The sequence below is a fragment of the Rattus rattus genome, chromosome 4 (genome assembly GCF_011064425.1).
Source record: "Rattus rattus isolate New Zealand chromosome 4, Rrattus_CSIRO_v1, whole genome shotgun sequence".
Lineage (NCBI taxonomy): Eukaryota > Metazoa > Chordata > Mammalia > Rodentia > Muridae > Rattus > Rattus rattus.
This window is the reverse complement of record NC_046157.1, coordinates 141,891,386-141,912,585: the sequence shown is the minus strand read 5'-3', so window position 1 is coordinate 141,912,585 and position 21,200 is coordinate 141,891,386. Positions and strand designations below refer to the sequence as shown.

The 21,200-nt window shown below is 37.0% G+C and overlaps 1 protein-coding gene across 1 annotated transcript in view; it reads left to right on the top strand.

The window, feature by feature from the left end:
- Erbb4 (erb-b2 receptor tyrosine kinase 4) overlaps nt 1-21,200 on the top strand; it is a 259,221-nt gene that overhangs the window by 223,093 nt on the left and 14,928 nt on the right. Inside the window, exons 13-15 of the mRNA XM_032899750.1 lie at nt 2,369-2,515; nt 4,774-4,871; nt 6,579-6,749. Of these exons, the coding sequence (XP_032755641.1) occupies nt 2,369-2,515; nt 4,774-4,871; nt 6,579-6,749 (416 nt within the window). The remainder of the gene's footprint in view (nt 1-2,368; nt 2,516-4,773; nt 4,872-6,578; nt 6,750-21,200) is intronic.

The following is a 21,200-nucleotide window of genomic DNA, read 5'->3' as shown; positions in this document are numbered from 1 at the left end:
ATCTGTCTTTTTGGTGATTTATTTTGTTCTTCTAAATCTGAAGTACACAATATCACTGCTAAGTTTCTTCTATAAGCTATGGTTTGAGAATAATTTGTCTGATTAATCTATTCTTACACACACACACACAGAGAGAGAGAGAGAGAGAGAGAGAGAGAGAGAGAGAGAGAGAGACAGACAGACAGACAGACAGACAGACACACACACACACACAACCTAACCAAAATTAGGAAAAACTTCTCAGGGCCTTAATTTTCAACAACTGTTTAGTCATAAAACTCCGAAAGTACTCAATGTTAACAGGTAAAATAAAAGCAAAATGTTATTTTTTTGCTTAAAGGAATATATATTCTAATGCTAGAAAATATACTGGTTATTGTAGCAACAGTGGACCACTAATAAACATACTAAAGTGGCAATTGTAAAAATAGTAATAGGAGACTGCTAATCGTAGCTTGGATTTTCATTTATAAACCCATTTTAGGATGACAAAAATAAAGTTTGAATGATTGAAGAACATGAAAGAGAGATTAATATTTATGATTAGAATTTCATTTCATCATTTTGAAGTCAGTTGCTAAGGTGAACTAGCTAGCAGCATCTATGTTTACAGCTTTGTCCTTTTAAATTACAAGATGAGATCGATGCTTTGTCTAAGTTTAAATATGCCATGAAAACTAATATTAATTGAGTAAATATGTCCAAAGTGAGTAAAAACCAATGCCTCTAGGCCTGTAAGATGCTTCGGAAGGTGAAGGTGCTTACTGCCAAGGTGTAGAGAGTGAGCTCAACCTCAGAAATGACTTGGTGGGAGGAGAAGACCAACTCCTTCAACGTGTCCTCTGTCCTCCAGTCATGTGCTGTGGTAGATCCTCACGATTACACACACCCATAACTAAATGCGTGTAAAAGAAGAGAGAAGAAAAGAACACATTCCCTGATGTCAGTACTCATGTTTAACTTAATACTGTCCTTCGCAACAGCAAACATGACTCCATGGTTCAATAAAATGTTTCCTGTGTGTGTGTGCGTGTGTGTGTGTGTGTGTGTGCATGTGTGTATGCGTGTGCGTATGCGTGTGTGTGTGCCTGTGTGTGTATGTATGTATATATGTATGTATATATGTTTGTATGTATGTATTATGTATGTGTGTATATATGCATATATGTGTATCACACTGTGCTTGACTTGCTTAAATAGATCAATATTTTCCAAGCCTTCCACTGAAGTGGTAATATTGACACTTTGAGCAACTAGCTCTTGATATAAATAAGGATTTAGTAAATGCTAATCTGCTGAAATATGTTACTAGTTGTACATATATGTGACACCAAAAATTTATAAGATGTAAATATTAACAAATAATCCTGTGTTAACGATTCTAGTCTGAACGTTTACATATTTTTGTTTTGTTTTCAGTCAATAGTGACTGACAGATATCAGTTTAAGAAAATAAGCATTGCAGAGATATTCAGAAAACCTCGCCCCAATTATTCAGTTTTACAAAGGGTTACCTACGTATGCATAGACTCGTATTGCAACACAATCATGCTTACGTCGTATTTCTGTTTTTAAAGTAGTCTGGTCTGAGGATAGAGCTCAGTGACAGAGAATTTACCCTCTATAGTGAAGAAGTAATCTGTGTTGTGAAGCTATTTGTGTTCTTGGTTTTGCTTTTACTCATTTTTTTTTCCGTCATTGCTCAAGTGATTCAAAAAAAGTCATTTCCGTAGCTTAGAAATAAGCTGCTCTTGATTTCCTCATTTCTCTTTTCTACGGATACCCACTCCTATACCTTCTGTCCTCCATATGGATTGATCCTCGTGCGGACTCCTGTGTGTGCTCAGTGAATTGCTCTATGCCACTTGTTTTCTTTGTGTGGGCTGAACAAGGCTTTACCATAACAACAGCCACCTGCAACCCTCTGCGACTACCAGCTCTGCCTTTGATGATGTTTCTTACCAAGAGACTAATTTAAAAATTAATCCATGTCAGGCTTTTCCTGAAACCATATTGATTTGGCATTAAACACAGTCAAGGCATTGTATCCGGGATCTTAATGCACATGAAACCATTTTCATCAATAAGCATTAGCATTACTTTTAGGTACAAATGGGAAACTTGGTTTAAATTCTGGTATCTATTACCTATTACAAATCTTTCCTTCTGTGCATTAAAAAGTCCAAGACAATAGTGAAAGAATTCTGGTACTGGTCCCAGGAGCTTTGGGATTTTTTGCAGTGAGTGACAGTGCATGAAGGAGATTCCTTTAAGTTTCAACTGATGGCTTCGTAAACGAGTAACTTTATATGTGTTCATTCAAATTGTGATGGTAATTTGCTTATGTGAGAATAATCTTTTCAACTAGGTGTCACTATATGGGAACTGATGACCTTTGGAGGAAAGCCCTATGATGGAATTCCAACGCGAGAAATCCCTGACTTATTAGAGAAGGGAGAGCGTTTGCCTCAACCTCCCATCTGCACTATTGACGTTTACATGGTCATGGTCAAATGTAAGCCTGGAAAATAATTTTATCACTTGCCTGCATCATTATTATTAATAAAATAAAAGTTTAGATTGTTCTACCTGAAAAGTATTTCCCTGCATTGCTAAACATAGTAGCAAGAATACTTAGGAATGTGGAATATAAATCCATGTTTGTTGTAATTATTATTATGAGGTAATAGTATACCTCTAAGCTACAAAGTAAAAATTGTATCATTCTTGCTCATATGTTTTATAATTTCCATACCCTTCAAAGTGGGTCATAAAGAGAAATTACTATTCATAAGGATGTTAGTAATAATATTAATGTTAATCTTCATGGGAAAATATCTAAACATCACTGATAGTCTAAAAAAGAATTAAATTGGATATAGGCTTAATTAAAAGTAAGTTAGCAGAGCAGGTTGGGAATCAGAAGAGTGGAATCCACATTGAAGCAAAGATTAAAATGTTTACCTTTTTTAATTTGATCATTTGTTTACATCAAATATTCCTACTTTTCTTTCCACTCCTATACTCCAGGCACATATGTTTTATAAATGTGTTTTTTTGGAAGCCTAGACCGTTAATTTTAATAGAATTAAAGAAGTCTCTGGGGTTTCTGACTTAATTTAAGTGAGATTAACAGGCAGCCATCTCTCTTGTATAATCTGGGGTTTTCTAGTTTTGATTTACACAGGGTTAAAGGAAGACAGGAAGTGGTGAAGGTGAATAGGCATTTTATTAATAAGAGACTCAGAGACTCTAGGCCCAGGTCTTCTCATATTTATATTCATGACATGTGTGATCTATTCTGACAGGAAGGGAAGAAATAAAAAATGTTCCTTGCAGTGCAGGTCAGCATGCCCTTTTCTCTAAGCATAGTTCTATTTACTCAATATTTAGTTAGGGAGAAACAAATATCTCGCAGTGAAGGTAACCTTTTTTGGCTCTAGTAGCTTTGCCATTAGCATCTTGGCATTAACAAGCATTTTTTTTTAAATGAATACCCATAAGATGCAAGTGTTTGGGCTTGCGAGAGGAGACACAAAGGATGTATAAGATGATACCCAGAGGATTTCCAAAACAAGAATAAAAATGAACTCCCTAGAAATAGAAAAAGAGCTCCATAGCTGCGTTAGATCAGTCCTGGTTTACTCGGTGACCTGGAAGAGACCTTAAAAACATTCCTACGTTATATGATAATTTGATCCCATCACCAGCATCAGATGTGACTAGAATACCCCAATGTGATGAGGGAAAGGCAGGCAGACATTTGGCCTTATTAGATAAACCATAGACATGGCTTCACCTTTGTTTTTCTCGCTTCCCCTGGAGAGTTTATGCTTTAGAAAGGGATCATTTGGCAACGACATCAAAGCGAGCTTGGCGCTGTTATTCTTGTCATCTCATCAGCTAAACAGAGCGTAGGGCGTTAAGATCCATTTTATCTGAACTTCCAGATAAAGAAGGCTACCTACCTTGAACACTAGTATTTTTATTTTGGGAAAGCTAATTCTAAGATAAGTGAAATGAGTATTGTTGAACACACATTAGAAATCATGTTGCATTTTCCTTCCAACCAGGAACAAACCGGCAAAAAGCAGTTGCTTTCAGAGTCCCCCCTTTCAATCTTTTGTACCACAGTGATAAGATGGCAAGCAAATGCTTTCGACCATGTAGTCTTAATTTCTATCTTAACTTCCATGTGTTCTTTGTCTACCTCTGTAGCCATCAAAGAATGCTTTATTGTTTTATTATCTTAATACTCCGAAGCAAGAAATATAAAAATCGGAGGTTTTAAAATTTCCTAGAGTTATCCTAAAATCTATTTTTCTAAGCCAAAGATTGAGTTTGAATCCCAATGAAAATTTGGGATCCTGTAGACAAGGGTCAGCGGTCAGGAGCTTGTGATGCTCTTGCAGAGGACATTTGTCTGGGTTTCAGTGCCAAAGTCAGGCAGCTCTCAACCACCTGTAACTCAAAGCTCAGGTGAGCCAATGCTCTTTTCTGGCCTCTGTAGGCACCTGCCCCATGTACACATACCCACACAAAAAACATAATTAAAAATAATTGATTTTTTAAAAAATTGTTAATTTATAGTATCTTGTATTCCATGACCAATGTCAATTAACTGAGTTACAATCTGGTTTGCTTCCTTTGCTAGTTTTATTTTGCAGAATATTACTAAAACTATACACATAGTTGCCCCATAATTACCCAAACTTTAACCTCACTTTCTCCAAGCATAGATGCACTAATATTTTACTGCGTCTTAATCTCCAGGTTGGATGATCGATGCTGACAGCAGACCTAAATTCAAAGAACTGGCTGCTGAGTTTTCAAGGATGGCTAGAGACCCTCAAAGATACCTAGTCATTCAGGTTGGTTGTTTTGATGTTGCTTTTAAGACTTTAAGAACAAACTCTATCTAAACTTTACAATGTTGAAAACATCCGATAATAGAATGACCATGTGAAAAACTTGTGGATTCGTGGATCTGACTATGGTTCTATGTATGCCTAGGAGACAATTCAGGCTCAGAGAGGTAAATGCTGCCTATTCTCTCTCATCTGTATAACTTACCCGTCTACATATACACGTACACATGGTATAGGCCACAAAACTAGAAAGAGATCATTAGAAAGGAAAAAGAAGTTCTAAGGGAAAGGTAAATTAGGAAAGAGGCTAACAGAATACCTATGACATTTGAGCAACCAGGGGAGAGGAGTACCAGAAGGTCATAAACCAAAACAATATATGTATGAATATTTTATCATAATGCTATAACAAACCCATTTCTTCATATATTAATTTTAAAAGTCCATGTGGATTGTTTTATTGGGCAAGGGGTATCGTCTCTAAGCAATAACTCAATTCAGATGAATTGATGCTTACCTAAACCATAGAACAAAGCAATAGGTATTTTGCATTCAACATCAGGAACCCTATGGATTGGCTCATTTAATTAATATAATAATGTCTCAGTGCTTAGTTTCATCTAAAGCAGAAGCAGTTGTACCTTGAAGTGTCTTAATTCTTCCTCACTGAGAAGAGCATTTACCTTTTAGTAGACTAACATGAAGAACAAAGCCAGACGTTAGAAGACAATCATGTCACAAACTGACACTCTTTACCAGTATAACAAATTTTGGAAAAAGTAAAAGTATTTAAGGCATGATAAATGGAACAAACCTTAGCAGAGGTCATATATCTTTTCATACCCACATATGCTCTATATGTCACTGTACTATGATTTTAAATGCCATCACTTTGACAATGATGCCATTATACTACAAGGTCAACCATGGATGTCTCTGTCCTGACTAAGCAGAATAGTGAAAATGTATTAATTTAAAACTGATATGTTGATGGTCTCTTATTGTCGATTCTTTTTTTAAATTTTTCCCATGATTTTACATAGCTTTATTGTACACTTATTTTATGGATATTTTATGTATTTACATTTCAAATGTTATCCCCTGCTTCTATGAAGATGTTCCTACTCCCACCCACCCATTCCCACCTAACCACCCTGGCATTCCCCTACATTGGGGCATCAAACCTTCACAGGACCAAGGGCTTCTCCTCTTACTGATGGCAGACAATGCCACCCTCTGCTACATACGCGGCTGGAGCCATGGGTCGCTCCATGTGTACTATTTGGTTGGTGGTTTAGTCCCTGGGAGCTCTGGGGGGATCTGGTTGGTTGATGCTCTTCCTATGGGGATGCAAACCCCTTCAGCTCCTGTTGATTGTTAATCCATACCCCTCCTTGACAGAGAACTGTTATTTTCAGATCCGAAGTGGAACTTCCCACACTTAAAATGTGCACAGACCCTGGCTGTGTTCTTTTTCTTGCTGTTCTTAAAATCATCGCATTCTTCTACTCCATTTCTGTTTCATCCCTTTTACTATCTAACCATAGTACAGGATTCTTTTTGGATGGTAGGTACGCTAAGACTGTTTTTTTTAAATAAGCGCATAAATGCTCTAGCCGTTTGCCTTTCTAGCATAAAAAATGACTAGTGAAACCATGTGTTGTGGAGGAAGGAATAATGGTTGTGGTTATCTCTTGGGCAATCTTTCAGGGGGATGATCGTATGAAGCTTCCCAGTCCAAACGACAGCAAATTCTTCCAGAATCTCTTGGATGAAGAGGATTTGGAAGATATGATGGATGCTGAGGAATATTTGGTCCCCCAGGCTTTCAATATCCCACCTCCTATCTACACATCCAGAACAAGAATTGACTCCAATAGGGTAAGAATAATCATACACAAGTACCATGATACTTGTGAGAGACAAATTGGTATGCACTGATGGTGAGGCATAAAAGTTTCCATAGATATATACAGGGTTAGTAATGATTCCAGTCTCTGCCTGGCTAAAGAGTGAGATCTTGTCTCAGCAACTAAACAAAAGAAAAACAATTTAAAATAAGAAGAAAGAAGAGAGGGAGGTAGGAGGGAAGGACCACACTTCCAGACCACGGTTTACTTTTCTTTGTGCTGAAAAAGAAAATATGTAATTGCGAATCAACCTGAAAAATTTTATGGTTCCAATAGGAGCAGATAACATAAAGCTTTAAAATTCTAATTCATAAGCCAGGTGGTGGTGGTGCACACCTTGAATTCTACCACTAGAGTGACAGAGGTGGGAGGACCTCTGAATTCTAGGTCATCGTGCTGTACAGACTGAGTTCTAGTACACCCAAGACTACACAGAGAAAAATGAAAAACAACAACGACAACAAAAACCTCTTTAGAAAAAAATAATTCCTAGGTAGATTGTGAATATCAATCTCTGTGGGAAGTAGGAAAGTCTGGGGTATGACTGGGGTAACTTCCCTGCTCTCTCTATATAGCAAAAATGACCAAACGTCACTAGTGCATTTATTGTTCTAAAAGATAATTCATCACTTTTTGGGTCAATAATTGATTTTCAAGAAAAGTTCTATTTCTTAAAGTGAAATTCCATCGAGATATGGTTTTATTTTTCTATTTTATAAGGATTCTCAAATTCTTCGGTTTTGTTCATTTTAATTTGTAATGCTTAATGCAAGGAATTCTTAATAACATTTTGATCTAACTAAACAGAACTAGACAAAGCAGGAATCTCATGGGAAGTCCTTGACCTTTAGTCTTCTTCTCTTGTTCTGCATTTTGATTTGCTACCTACAAACTTTTTTTTTTTTTAGTTGTCAGTGTCTGGAAAGTGAATTGTACTTAATACCACTTATTTTGGGGGCATAATAAGTGTGTCTGTGCTTACACACACACACACACACACACACAAACCCATACAACACACACACACACACACACAACACACACACACACACACACACACACACACACACACTGCATGTTGTACCTGTGGAAATTCAAGGATACCCTCAGCTGGTATTTCCACCATCCATCTTATTTCAAAGAGACTCTTTCATCCACTGTTGTGTGTGTGAATCTTGCTGGCCTGTGATCCTCCTCTCTCCAGCTCACCTCTCTCCTTAGGAGCGCTAAGATTATAAACTCATGCCAGTGGGTCTGGCTTTACCTCGGTTCTGTGATCCCAACTTGTGCTTTCACAGTAAATACTTTGCCTACTGAGCCATCTTTCCGGCCCACAAAAGATCATGATCATTTATATTGCCCTAATTTTAAATATATGGTTTCATAGAACTCTTATTTCAACTTATAACATGTTACAAATATTATTTCCCTATTTGTCTACAGTGTTGCTACATTATTTCATAGTTACTTCAACTTTAGTTTCTGTGGTCAAGTTATGTAATAAGGGACAATGATTAAAGTGAATAAGGATAGAAAGCTTAACATACTTGATAAATCTTTACTAGGAAGTAAATACTCAGTTTTTAAATGCAAAATGCACACATAAACGTGTGTGTGTGTGTGTGTGTGTGTGTGTGTGTGTGTGTGTGTGTATGTGTGACTAATGTTCTGGTTCTTTCTATAGCATTATTTTCTCATTTTTAAATTAATACAACTGTACCTATCTATATGAGTGACAGACAATTACGAATCACATTTTCTCTAGTGAATAAGCATTAATAAACATTAATCTCTTTAGAACGAGACAATATTTATGTTTACTTTTTATTTATCATAACATAATTACAGATACATTCTTATTAGGCTTGCTACTAATGACAAGCCTGTTGATGTGTTTACTCTTTAATTCTGTGTATGTTTCCCTACATCAAACAAATGATAGCAGTCTCTTCTGCAATGTGCTAGGTTGTTCGAAATTTCACAAGGGGGTCAGCAAGATGTTTCAGCAGGGTATGGGACTTGCCATTAAGTCTCATGAACTAATCTGTATTCCCAAACCTACCTACAGGGTAGAAAATAACTTATTCCTGCAAGTTGTACTTTAACCCCCCCCCATACATGCACTGTGGCTCATACAGGTCTGCACACAGGAAATAAGCAAATTTAAAAAATTTAAACTTTAAATCCACATGGATTTTGATCAATTATGACCTTCAGATAATGAGTAAAGTAATAATACAATGCTGACATTTGTCCAGACTGCTAGCAAAAAATAAATTTTAAAACACTAGACAATTGTCGTTTAATCTATAACTGGTACTATTATTATTAGGTATAACTGCAAAATGATCTTAAATACTGTTACCAAAATAATGTATCCATTGAATGTACTCTAATATTATGTTAGCAAGAGAACATAAAAAGCCACTTAAGTTCAGCAATCCTTAGGTTTCTACATCCATAAACAGTGTATCTAGGGGTGGAGTCATTTACTACCTGCTTTGGGAGGAGCTTCTACTTTCTTTCTTTTAATGATAATATGATTAAAATAAACTAATCTGAGGGCTGGAGAGATGGCTCAGTAGTTAAAATCATGTGCTACTATGCTGGAAGATCTGAGTTGTGTTCCTGGCACCTACATCAGGTGTCTCACAACTAGCTGTAATTCCAGCTCCAGGGGATTTGAGGACTCTGGCTTCCACGGCCCTTCCCTCCTTCACTCACATGTAGATGAACAAGTACACAACACACACACACACACACACACACACACACACACACACAGCTTTTCAAAATTAAAAATAATAAAGTAGATTCATTAACTAAAATAAATTGGAAATCAGACATGACATTCCAGAACCAGTCCAGGCCATATTGGGCGTGGTGGTTGTCACGTCATTTAATCATGTTCATGTCTTTTTCTTTAGTCATAAGGATACTGCACTGAATTATATGTTATTCCCTCACATTAAAATTGTTTTATAAACATTTTGGCATTTTGAGAAATTATATTCCAGATATATGCATGTTTTTTATTGTTAGGGATATTTATTCAGAAATTGGCCCAAAGCAGACTGAGTTATGCCATTATACAACCATCTTCCTTCAGTGACAGGATGTAGGCGAGAGGATCCTACAGACACAATGTAAGTAAGGAAGCATAGCGCTATGACACAGCAGGGAGGAGTTAGGTGACACAACAAGGTTACTCTTGTTGCAATTTACCAAGGATCAATATTAATTCTACCAATAGCTGCTTCTGGAGGATAAATGACTGCAGTCTCGGGATATTGGTTTTACATTTTGTCCAGGATCTATCAAGGTTTCCTGCAGTTTATCCTTGACAAGAGGCTTGGGGTTTTTGTTTGGTTTTAATCTATTAAGCCTGATGTAGTAGTTCTTATTAGATTCCATATCTCACACAGTCTTTACTCAACAGCTAATCCTCTTAAGGTGTTCCGTATAGTATAGTCAGAGTAAATAAGTCAATATATTTGAATCAGAATAAATACATTAATAGCTTTGAATCTTTGTCATAGGTTTGGCACTGAGGTGGGCAGGGAGAATAGAGTTGGGAGAGGAAGTTCTGTCTTCAGAGTCTCCGTCTAGTTAAGGACTTTGTATTAGGAGAGAAACATCAGATATTGTAGGGAAAAGGTAAAGCAATCATATCAAGATGAGAGGTTGGAGGAAGCCATTTTTGCTGTGTCTTTGTGAAGGAGGAGTATCAGGCCCAGAACAGGGTCAGACAGGAAATGAAGCGAACCAAACAAAGGTCGACATAAGATAATATATGTGCATGCTAGTCATTTTCATCATCTTCATTATTATATTGTGCAGGTTTGAAAACTATCATCAGACATGGAAATGTCCTTTCTTCCATTTGTCACCTTTTCTTCCCAGTGATAAATCTCTGTTTTAAAGGCTCCAGCTCCCTTATAAAGGTTCCAACCTAAAACAAAATTCCTTTCAGCCTCTATGCAAAGCGCTTTAGAAATTCCCTTCTGTTTCTCTTGCTACAACTCTAATTCAGACTTCATCACTTTACAGATCACACTGCACTGTCTAAATATGCAGGTCTTAGTATTTAGACTTGATTTTTCTTTCTTCTTTTCTTCTTTCTTTTTTGTTTCTTTCTTCCCTCCTTCCCTTTTTCCTTCCTTCCTTCTTTCTTTCTATCTAGTGCTAGGGATCAAACCCAGGGCCTCATGATTCCTAGGCAAGTTTTCTGCCACTGAGCTGTACCCACAGCCAGTGATAGCATTTTGTATTTATATAAACTTCTTTTAAAAATTAATGTCCTTACATTGCACCAAAAATGATATTAATGATTCATTCCAGTGCCTGAGCTTTTATTGGCACTAATTTCCTTCTCTTTCCTTCTTTTATTCATTCCTTTTTCCTGTTTCTTCATCTCTTTCTTCTACTCTTCTTTCTCCTCCATTTTTTTTTCATCTTTATTAACTTGAGTATTTCTTATTTACATTTCGATTGTTATTCCCTTTCCCGGTTTCCAGGCCAACATCCCCCCTTCTCTATGGGCGTTCCCCTCCCCATCCTCCCCCATTACCACCCTCCCCCCAACAATCACATTCACTGGGGGTTCAGTCTTGGCAGCACCAAGGGCTTCCCCTTCCACTGGTGCTCTTACTAGGCTATTCATTGCTACCTATGAGGTTGGAGCCCAGGGTCAGTCCATGTGTAGTCTTTGCGTAGTGGCTTAGTCCCTGGAAGTTCTGGTTGGTTGCCATTGTTGTTCATATGGGGTCTCAAGCCCTTCTCCTCCTTCATTTTTACAGTAAATTTTTGCATTCTTTTCATCAATGGGAAAACCTTGAGTGGTGTATATTTTATTAGATCTCTCTTTACATGGTATATCCTTGTGTCATTATCAGTTTAATAACCACTGAACATTTATCCTAAAAGTGCCCTCCCATTCCACCTGACTGGTCACTGTAATTTGCTTTTCCACAGCTCGCACACAAAAAGCTGACCAGAACTGCAAGCATTATCAGCACGTGACTCTCAAAATGTTTATCTCTTGGAATTTTCTTAGTATGGAACTGTGGATGAAATGTTTTTTAGAAATGTCATCTCTCCTATAGATGACAGAACTTTCTCTTTTAAAATCATGTAATAAAAATTCCATTTTTCTTTTTGTCCAGGTTTTTTGGGAATTCTAGAGATATCAAGAATACTCTATCTGTCTGATTGTACATTAACAATATATTTAAACCTGAGACATTTCATCCACAAGCTTGAGGATGCCGATTGATTGTAAATACTAATATTTCTTTAAGAATAAGTTAAAATGTGTTAGTTTCCAATTATAAAATTTCATATTCGTACTTACATAGCAATATTTTCATTATTTAGCGTTATCAGGCTCTTTTTACAATAACCTCCACACAATCTCTTTTCTCTCCCTTTCTGCTTCCTGACCCTCTTTGTCAAGTATGATTTTCTCTAGAAAGTTAATTTACCTAGAAATCCTCTGAACAGGAATGTAAGCTGAGCTGTTAGTCCTCAGTACCATTATAGAGAAGAATTCTAATCCCAGAGGTTTAGATCACTGTATTATGAGGTACATGCATAAGGTACTAACAGACTTTCTAATACAACTTTTTTCATTTTATGGAGGTGCAAACTAATACTGGCAAAACTGGCATCTATACTCCACTGTCCTTGCTTTCAAGAGTGGGTGAGGGCGCTTACTCCAATCTCTTGGATCTTAATCTAGTGTTCAGTCTTTGATTGGTTCTGTTAGTTTGTTTTTGCTGGTGAAAGCCATGGATGTCTTGATTTTACTTCTAGTCTAATGAGATTTAGTATCAACTGGCTTAAAAGGCTCCTGCTGGGAGTGCAATGAGAAGCCAGAGCCCCTGCTGCTGTTTGCCTCCTCTGTTTATGCTTCCGAGAGACTCCCTGTAATCAAGAGTTAATGGTTTAGGAAGATCAAATGGAATTGATAGAACCCAAATCGAAGCATAAGAGCAGAGCAAGCGGTGTCTGCATTTGGAATCAGTAATGACGTACTTGACGATAAAGTGATCTTTACAAGTTTAGTAGATGTATCAAAATCTCCAAATGCAAATCTAAATATGGCTACTGTTTATTGATCTTTATTTCCATTCTAAATAAAGTTTATACATATACTACCCTTTACTTTCACAACAGGGTAGAGAACAATACTATTCCCTTATTGGCTGAAATAGAAACTATGGAGAGATGTCCAGCTCCTATGGTGAATAGTGAGATTCGAATGCAAATCTGACTTGCATGCAGTCAGTACTTTTAATTAGTAAAAGAAAAGGAGAATCAAGTTACCATCACCAATAAGCAATGAATACTTTGTAAGTATTAGCCTAAATATTATTCAAATGAACTCATTAAAATTTGGCTCAGACTAATACGTTTCTTTAATTTTTAAAAATAGTCGATATTTTTCATATTATTATGAAAATATTTTCACTCTAGCCTACAAAGTAATAGTTTGAAAGGTAATACCATCACATTTTTCTATACTACAAGAGGCAATATAATTATAAAGTCACAGAGTGACTCCTCTTATGATGGTCACCTGTGTAAGTGATGGCTGATTACTGTTGTAAGGTTACAGAGCATGCTGTCATATAGCGCATTTTACTTTCTTTAAGGCAGCTTAATTGTCCAATAGATGAATTTCCAATCACCTAGATGACTTGTTAATTTTGTTAAGAGTTTATCTACTCAAAAGCCAAACCACTGCCAGGTTCCATGACACCAAATGTGCCACATGAGCTGCTTAAAAGATAGAGAGGTTTACTTTAAGAGCACCAGAGGCTTGTCACTGATATCAACCTTTCGGTATTGAATTTGGGACACTGCTAGGCACAGTTCTACAAGAGTCAGCACATGCAGTAGATGCAGATTTTCAGTGAGAGTCTGTCTTTAAAGCCCATTTCAGTGGTATTTATGAAACTATTTTATACTTAGTAAATGTTAACAGCCACAAAGCCAATCAACAACCAAAATGGGTTTCTTCTCTTTATTGTTAAATAGTACTAAAGAACATCAGAGTCCAAAAAGGGAACAAAGAGTATAAAGAGACATCTGAAACAGATACATAGATTTAGGACATTAATGAATGTGTTATCTAAGCCATTTAGATATTTACATTTTATTATGTCACCAGATTCATAGCTCTCTTAAATTACTGGACACGTCTCATCAAGAAATCTATTCTTTGTGATATAGCACCAAAGCAAGACAATTAGCAATTTCTTCACCTCTTCTATAATGGAGCTGGGACATTATCATCAACTTCTTATTCAGATTTTTGAAGGTTATTTCATATATATTACAAATCTGTCCTTGTCTGCCAGAGTTCCTTGTCCAGTCCAGCCTGTTATGCTGATTGATTCTGCAAAGGCTTGAGAAAGTGTTGTTCTATTTCCTTCTCAATAAGTATTGATGGCGTTTTGAGAGGTTCAGAATATCCTTTGATTACTCTGCGAAATGGAACAGAGAAGATGACAGTCGGTCGTAGGGGGCGGGCTCACTCATCAACTTTCCTTTGTACCCTTTCTGTCCTTGACCATTCCCTAATCATAAGCACCTTATGGCTCTGTTCTTTCTCATCCTCGCCCGGGTCAATGAAAAAGTTCCCTTCTCAGTTCAGAATTCTGACATACCAGAATGTTCTAAACAGAAACTAATTTTCCTCTGTGGCTTTCACTCTAGATGAATGTCTGTGGACCAGCCTTTCATTACACCCATGCAAAAGCTAAATTGAGAGACCACCACACCACTGTGAGAGCATTTCCAAATACAAAGATCATAATTCTTGCTTCAAAATATTCTTAGATTGAGTAAAATAAGTACAGCTTATCAAACAGGGAAACAAATTGGCAATTCAATCCACAACCAATTTGTTTTGATTTTTCCAAAAATGATCATAGCCATTATTTAATAACATACTTAATTGATTCATTCTTCAGAAGAAAGAAATGCTTAATATTCTCCACACTGAAATACCGAGACGCACATAACTCATATTCACTGAATGCCTGCTGTGGCCGACTTTGAGTTGCAGCCAGGCGCTGTGGTTCTGTGTTAGAGAGATATGCTATTGGATACTTGTGAGGTGAAATGACAAATTCATTCGTTTACTCTTAGTATGTGTGTATATTTATAAGGGTGTGTAATTATTCAAATACAGAATAAAAACACGGGGTGCAGACTGATTGGCACTCACTTGTCTCGAGTACTATATAAGTGCTGTGTACTCATTAGTTTGTTTAATCTCTGGAAAACTTTGCTTTAGTTTTTAATTCATTTACCACTTATTTTCCTCCATTATTTTCTTAGTTTTTACTATTCCAAGCGATCTACTATTCTACACTTTCTCATCTATTTTGCATATTTGAAAACTGAGGCACAGCTCTGAAATGATAGGGCCCAGCATCCTTTCCAGGGACTATGCCTTACCGAGTAGTGCATCACTTCTCGTGTTGCCTCTAAGATTCCTTGGTTGTGTTATCATTGATATCAAGTCAGTTCTTCGTCCTCCTCCTCAGCACTGGAGACCAGTCCCAAGCCCTTGAATATGCTAAGCTGATCACCTGCTGGCAAGCCACCTCCACAGCCAGTGTTCAGTAATATTAAAGAGGAGTGTATCAGGGAATAATGTTGCGATGTATTCATTTTTATGTGTATGGGTGTTTCGACTACATGTATGTCTCTTTATCACATGTGTGCAGGGCCCATGGAGGACAGGAATGTCATTAGATCCCCAGGGTCTAGAACTGTTTTAATTAAGGTTTGTATTGCTGTAAAGAATGGCAACTCTTATCAAGGAAAATATTTAATTGGTACTGTCTTATAGTTCAAAGGTTTACTTCATTATTATCAAGGTGGAGAAACATAGCAGCATGCAGACAAACATGGTGCTGGAAAGGAGCTGGGAGTTTTACATCTGGATCAGCAAGCAGGAGGAAGAGAATGAAACACGCTTCCTCCAACAAGGCCATACCTTCTCATTAGCTCCAGTCTCCATTAGCCAATGGTGGCCATTGTCTCTCAAAGCACTAAAAGGCTTGTAGCTGTTTATGAGCTATCGTGCGTGTTCTGGGAATCCCAACTGTGTACTCTAGAAGAGAAATCTGTGCTCTTCAACACTGAGCCATCTCTTCATTCTTCAGTACAGAATGTGGGCTACTTGAACCTTTGAATCATCAGATTCTTTATGATGGTAGTGGTCTTCAAGGGACTGTCTTAGTAAGTGCTGTTGATCCATCAATACATAAATATCTCCATTACCTCTCCTAAGTTACAATTTCAGGCAAATAACAACAACAACAGCAGAAAACCCTTCTTCAGTTGGTAATATATTCATTAAAGAGTCATTAAGGAAATTGCTATCTATCTAGTTCTTCTAGGACTGCATCTAACCTGGCCCTCAAAACACTTGGCATATAAGCAAGTAGCCAATAAAACACAATGAGCAAGTGTTACATTAGGAACAAGAAGAGTGCATAAGGGATATTGAATAAAGTGAGCTTTACAATGAGAGCACAAGTCATTTTGGCTTCTGGTAAGACCATTCTGACAGCCTTTTAATATCTGAACTGATGTAGAGAGGGAAAGAATTTGAGGAATACTATGGGGAGTTTGATAAAAGTAGTGGTTTTGCAATAGATCCGTGGGATCTGGATATTCATTGAGTAATATAGAATGAGAGGGGAATGTCAAGTTCCCCTCTGCAAGGGCACAAATGTTAGCATTGTGGATTAGAGCATAACATAAGAAGAGTAGAATAAGAAGATGAGTGGATGTTTTGGAATTTAAGTAGATGTCATCACTAGTCTGCCAGAATGTATTCCTAGAGCAGCAATGAAGCTGTCATGTGTGGGAAGCCATTTTTGTGTTGTTTCAGGGCACATTTTTATTAGTCCTTCTTAGCAGTTTCAGCATAACATAAGGCTAATGGAGAGCCAAATATGGTTAAATCATGATCAACATTGAGAAGTGAAATTCTCTTGGGTATAGAACCTACTAGAAACAGTTTACAGACACAATTTAGTATACTCGATTTTATTTCTGCTTACTTTGTTTTATTCCACAGTAAGATGAAATATCTGACGGCCCATATTTAAATATGGATCCAGTACAGGCTGGCTTGTATAAGCCTTGACTTTTAGCTACTTAGTTTATTGTTCTTCAAACTGTGAATAAAGACCATATGTACCAGAGAATATGTGAGGAGCCAGAGCAATTATATTATGAGGTATCTTGAATTAACAGCTCGGTAACTATTTTTTCTTTCTCTTCCTGCACCCCAGTTTCCTCACACAGTGCTCCTCCACACTCCGTTTGCTCTCGCCTCTTTCTTGACTTACACAATCTCCCTCTCTCATCTCTCCAATAACAAAAGTAATTCACACTAAGGCTTTGTGAGTTGATAGATATGATTGAAAACAGAAAGGATGGACTAGGTTGAAAGATCACATTGTAGAGAATACAGGCTCCTATTCAACTCTCTTTTTCTTCATTGTCTGCCTGAGTCGACTTGATTACCTTACAGATTCAAATTGTCTCATATATTAGAATTTCCCTTCTCATCTAAGGGCTTGGCCCGTATGTTAAATTATCTACTAACTACTAAAACACTCAGGATTTACAATGTTTGAACAAAGAGTCAATTGTCTCTTCGGAATAATTTTAGTCTACTTACAATAACAAATTTTCTGTGTTATTATAATTTGTGGGTTAAATTGAGAAACACTAAGAGACTGCCAGCCTATAGAAGCCTAGAATAAAGAGCAAGGCTATGGAGGAACAGAGGGTGCAAACATGTCATTGGGAGAAAGATGACTAAGGCTTGAGTAAGTGCTCTGTTGTGACAATCAAACAGACTAATAAAGATCCAGTAAGGATTCCACAGGATGGAAAAACATGGCATTTAGATGTGTATACTTGGATGTGCAATGCTTCTGCCTCAGTATAGGAACTATGAACAAAGTAGAAGAGACAAGAGATAGCAAAGGTGTGAGGATGTACATCAGTTGTAAATGAAAAAAGTCAACAGGACAGTAGCAGTGGGAAGTAAAGGCTACCTGGAGGATTAATGCAGTAATTAATCAGGTTATACACAAGTTCTTTCCTTTGATCTAACTGCTTAGTTTTATATACTTACATAAATATGAGTGTTGTGTTCCTGTTATGGGCAAGATAACATGTTAGGTTCTTTACATACATTCTTACAAAGTATATTGCTAACCTGAGCACAAAGCATTCTTACCTCACTTTAGGTTAAAGAAAATGTAAGATTCGGTTTGTGAGTAGCTTGTTATATGTGTGAGTAGCTTGTTATATATTGTGAGTAGCTGGTAATATGTAGTAAGTAAGTCAAGACTGCAATCCAGATTTAGATTGCCTCAAGGCACCTACTAGAAAAATGTAAAAGATCTAGAAACTGATATCCTGGAAAGGATGCAAAGGAAATGATTAACTTAAGAGAAAAGGATCATGACAAAACAAAAAGGCTATGGTTAGAGAAAGGAATTGCTTTCCGTGGCATTTATAGTGGGAGTTTTGGTGCTGTTCCGGCATAAACATGTGATACTTAAACTGCAACTAAGGTATGATCGTAGCCGTGAAGAACACTCCAAAACACTGGCACTTATCCAGAAATGACTGAGTAATTATGAATAGACATGAGCCTTCGTAATAGGATATTGCTTCCAAAGACTGTAGAGAATACTCAAGTGTGTAATGACCTGTGTGTGTAACTTAACATGAGACCCAAAATGGGAAGGGAATAGACTTATTTTGGAAAGCTGTGATCCAAAATCTTGCAGAATATTGACTCTGGCTCAGAAAAATCATAGAACAAACAGAGAGTAGGCAAGGAAGAGTCTGTATGTTGAAGGTGGCTGCCAAAAGATGTGTGTGGTGGCTAAGGCACAAATGCAGCAAACATTTTCATCATCAGGCAAGACACAATTTTAGGTATTCTAAAAACACTCTTGAGTTTTTGAGTAGAGTCTAAATAAAAGATATGGACCTGGGGAGCTAGCTCGGTGGTAAAGAATACTTGCTACTCTTTCTAAGAATATGATATGAGTTTATTTCCCAGCATCCTGATAGAGTGGCTCACAACAGACAGTAACTCTAGCTTTAGGGATCAGACATTTTTTCCTGGCTTCTACAGTCTACTGCACATATCCATAATGTGGCAAATGCACACAAGACATATGCACACACACACACACACACACACACACACACACACACACACACACACAAATAAAGAATACAAAGAAAAGAATACAAAAGTCCCATTTTTTTTCTGTTGAAAACATTATGAAATCATAAAGCAACAGGAACTGGAGTCGTGGTTATTACAGAGCCCTGGGAAGATTCTCTCATTGAAGAGCTAGAAGCCGAGGCTTTCCTGCTTAAGGGTAAAACCACTGTGGGTCAAAAGAATGTGAAAACAAGGGGCAAAGCTAGAGAGAATTAATATTCATCTGTTTTCAAATCACATGTTCCTGAGCACTTCCTTTGAGACTTCAGATATTTAGAAGCTCAAGATGGATAGTGTGGACCCTGGAAGTTTAATATAATAACAAAGACCTTTTATTTATAACATTTCCTTCCTCCATTCTGGAGACAGCATGGTCCTGCAGATTTTAAAATTTTATTTGTGGGCTGATAAACATTTTATGAGTGCTCACCTGACGTATGGTCTGGATGATCTTCCTGCTTGCTTTTGCTCTTCTCTTGGTCAGAATTTCCAGGCAGGAGCATATGAAGGTGTTTAAGAGAAAATAATTTACAGGCTGGATTTGTGCCATGCTCTCTCAGATGAATCTTCTCCTCCTGCCTAATTGTCATTCAATATGATTATGGAGGACCCCAGACAGTAGGATATCCAGAACTGTGCCCCGTTGCTAAGATTACTTCTAATTGTTTTCACTTGAACTTAGGTCACCATTAAATAGGCATTTTGTAGAAAATGCACAGAAATTATCAAAATTCCCTCTTCATTTTGTTGCTTTGGGCAAGACTTAATCACCTCAATTGGAGATAATAGGTATTTTTATTTATCATTGCTGTTTAGATAAATAACATTAGAAGAAACTGGACAGAAGAAGTACTCACATAACTTGTTAGTTAATCTATTTCAGGAACTTGTCTCAAATATAATCATGATGAGGTAGATACATTATTTAATTTTTTTCAATATTTTGGCAAGAAAGACAGCAATAACCTACTATGTGATTTTATTCATATGACTAAGCAATAATATTATCTTTTTTCCAAGATTTCTATATCTGGCCATAAATCTTCCCTTAAGATATGATAAATAAAGCCAAGTATGGTAGATAGACCATAACTATAATCCCAGAATGTAGAATACCAAGTTAAGAGAATCACAAGTTCAAGGCAAGGGGGTTATGGAGTAGTTTACAGACTAGCCTGGGCTACAGAGAGAGACTCCATCTGAAAAGACAAGAGCCATAGTTAAACTGAAATTATGGATAGTATTTGTGAAAACTATATGGTAAAGAAGAAAGTGCCCTGGGAAATATTCTAGGAGTTTACCTTATCTGGTAGGAACCTCTGGATTGTTCTTTTCTAGTCTCTAGTAGAAAGGATGGGGTAAAGGTCTATGTATGAAAAAATTAATATCTTTTCTGTTTCTTCCAAATTCAATTTTTTTTTATCGTGTCAAGCCAGGAGAGGAAGAGAGGAAGAGAGGAAGAGAGAGAGAGAGAGAGAGAGAGAGAGAGAGAAGAAGGAGAGAGGACCAAATTCAATTTTTATCAGATTATATTAATGTCACAAATTCCAGTGCTGTTCTATGAATTGGCTACTTTCTAAGACTTAACTTTCTTTAAAAAATCTTAATTGAACTTTTAAATGTTTCAGATCTTAATTTTATTACAAAGTAACTCAGCAATTGTCTTTCAACCAGACACAAACATTCCCTAAATGGTGTTCTCTCTCTCTCTCTCTCTCTCTCTCTCTCTCTCTCTCTCTCTCTCTCTCTCTCTGTGTGTGTGTGTGTGTGTGTGTGTGTGTGTGCGTGATCTATATCACTATCATCTTCCTTTCTCAAAGTGTCAACACTCTGAAAAGACTGGCATTCACATGGAAGAAAAATTTGATCTAAACACTTGGGCAGTGCTACAGACTTCTCCTTGGACTGTTAATAATGCTTAATAATGCTTCAGTATGAATTCTGAGAAATATCTCCTTAAGAATCTGTCTGCATGCTTTCAGCTGCTCACTAGAAGTAATTCAAGAAAATTCTACAGAAGTGGGAATTTCTAATATTTGGGTTCTACTGACTCTGGTCACTTCTCCATGGTCAAATGGCCAAAAAATTTAAGGAGCCTAACATGTATCCACTATAGCACCATAAAAAAAACAA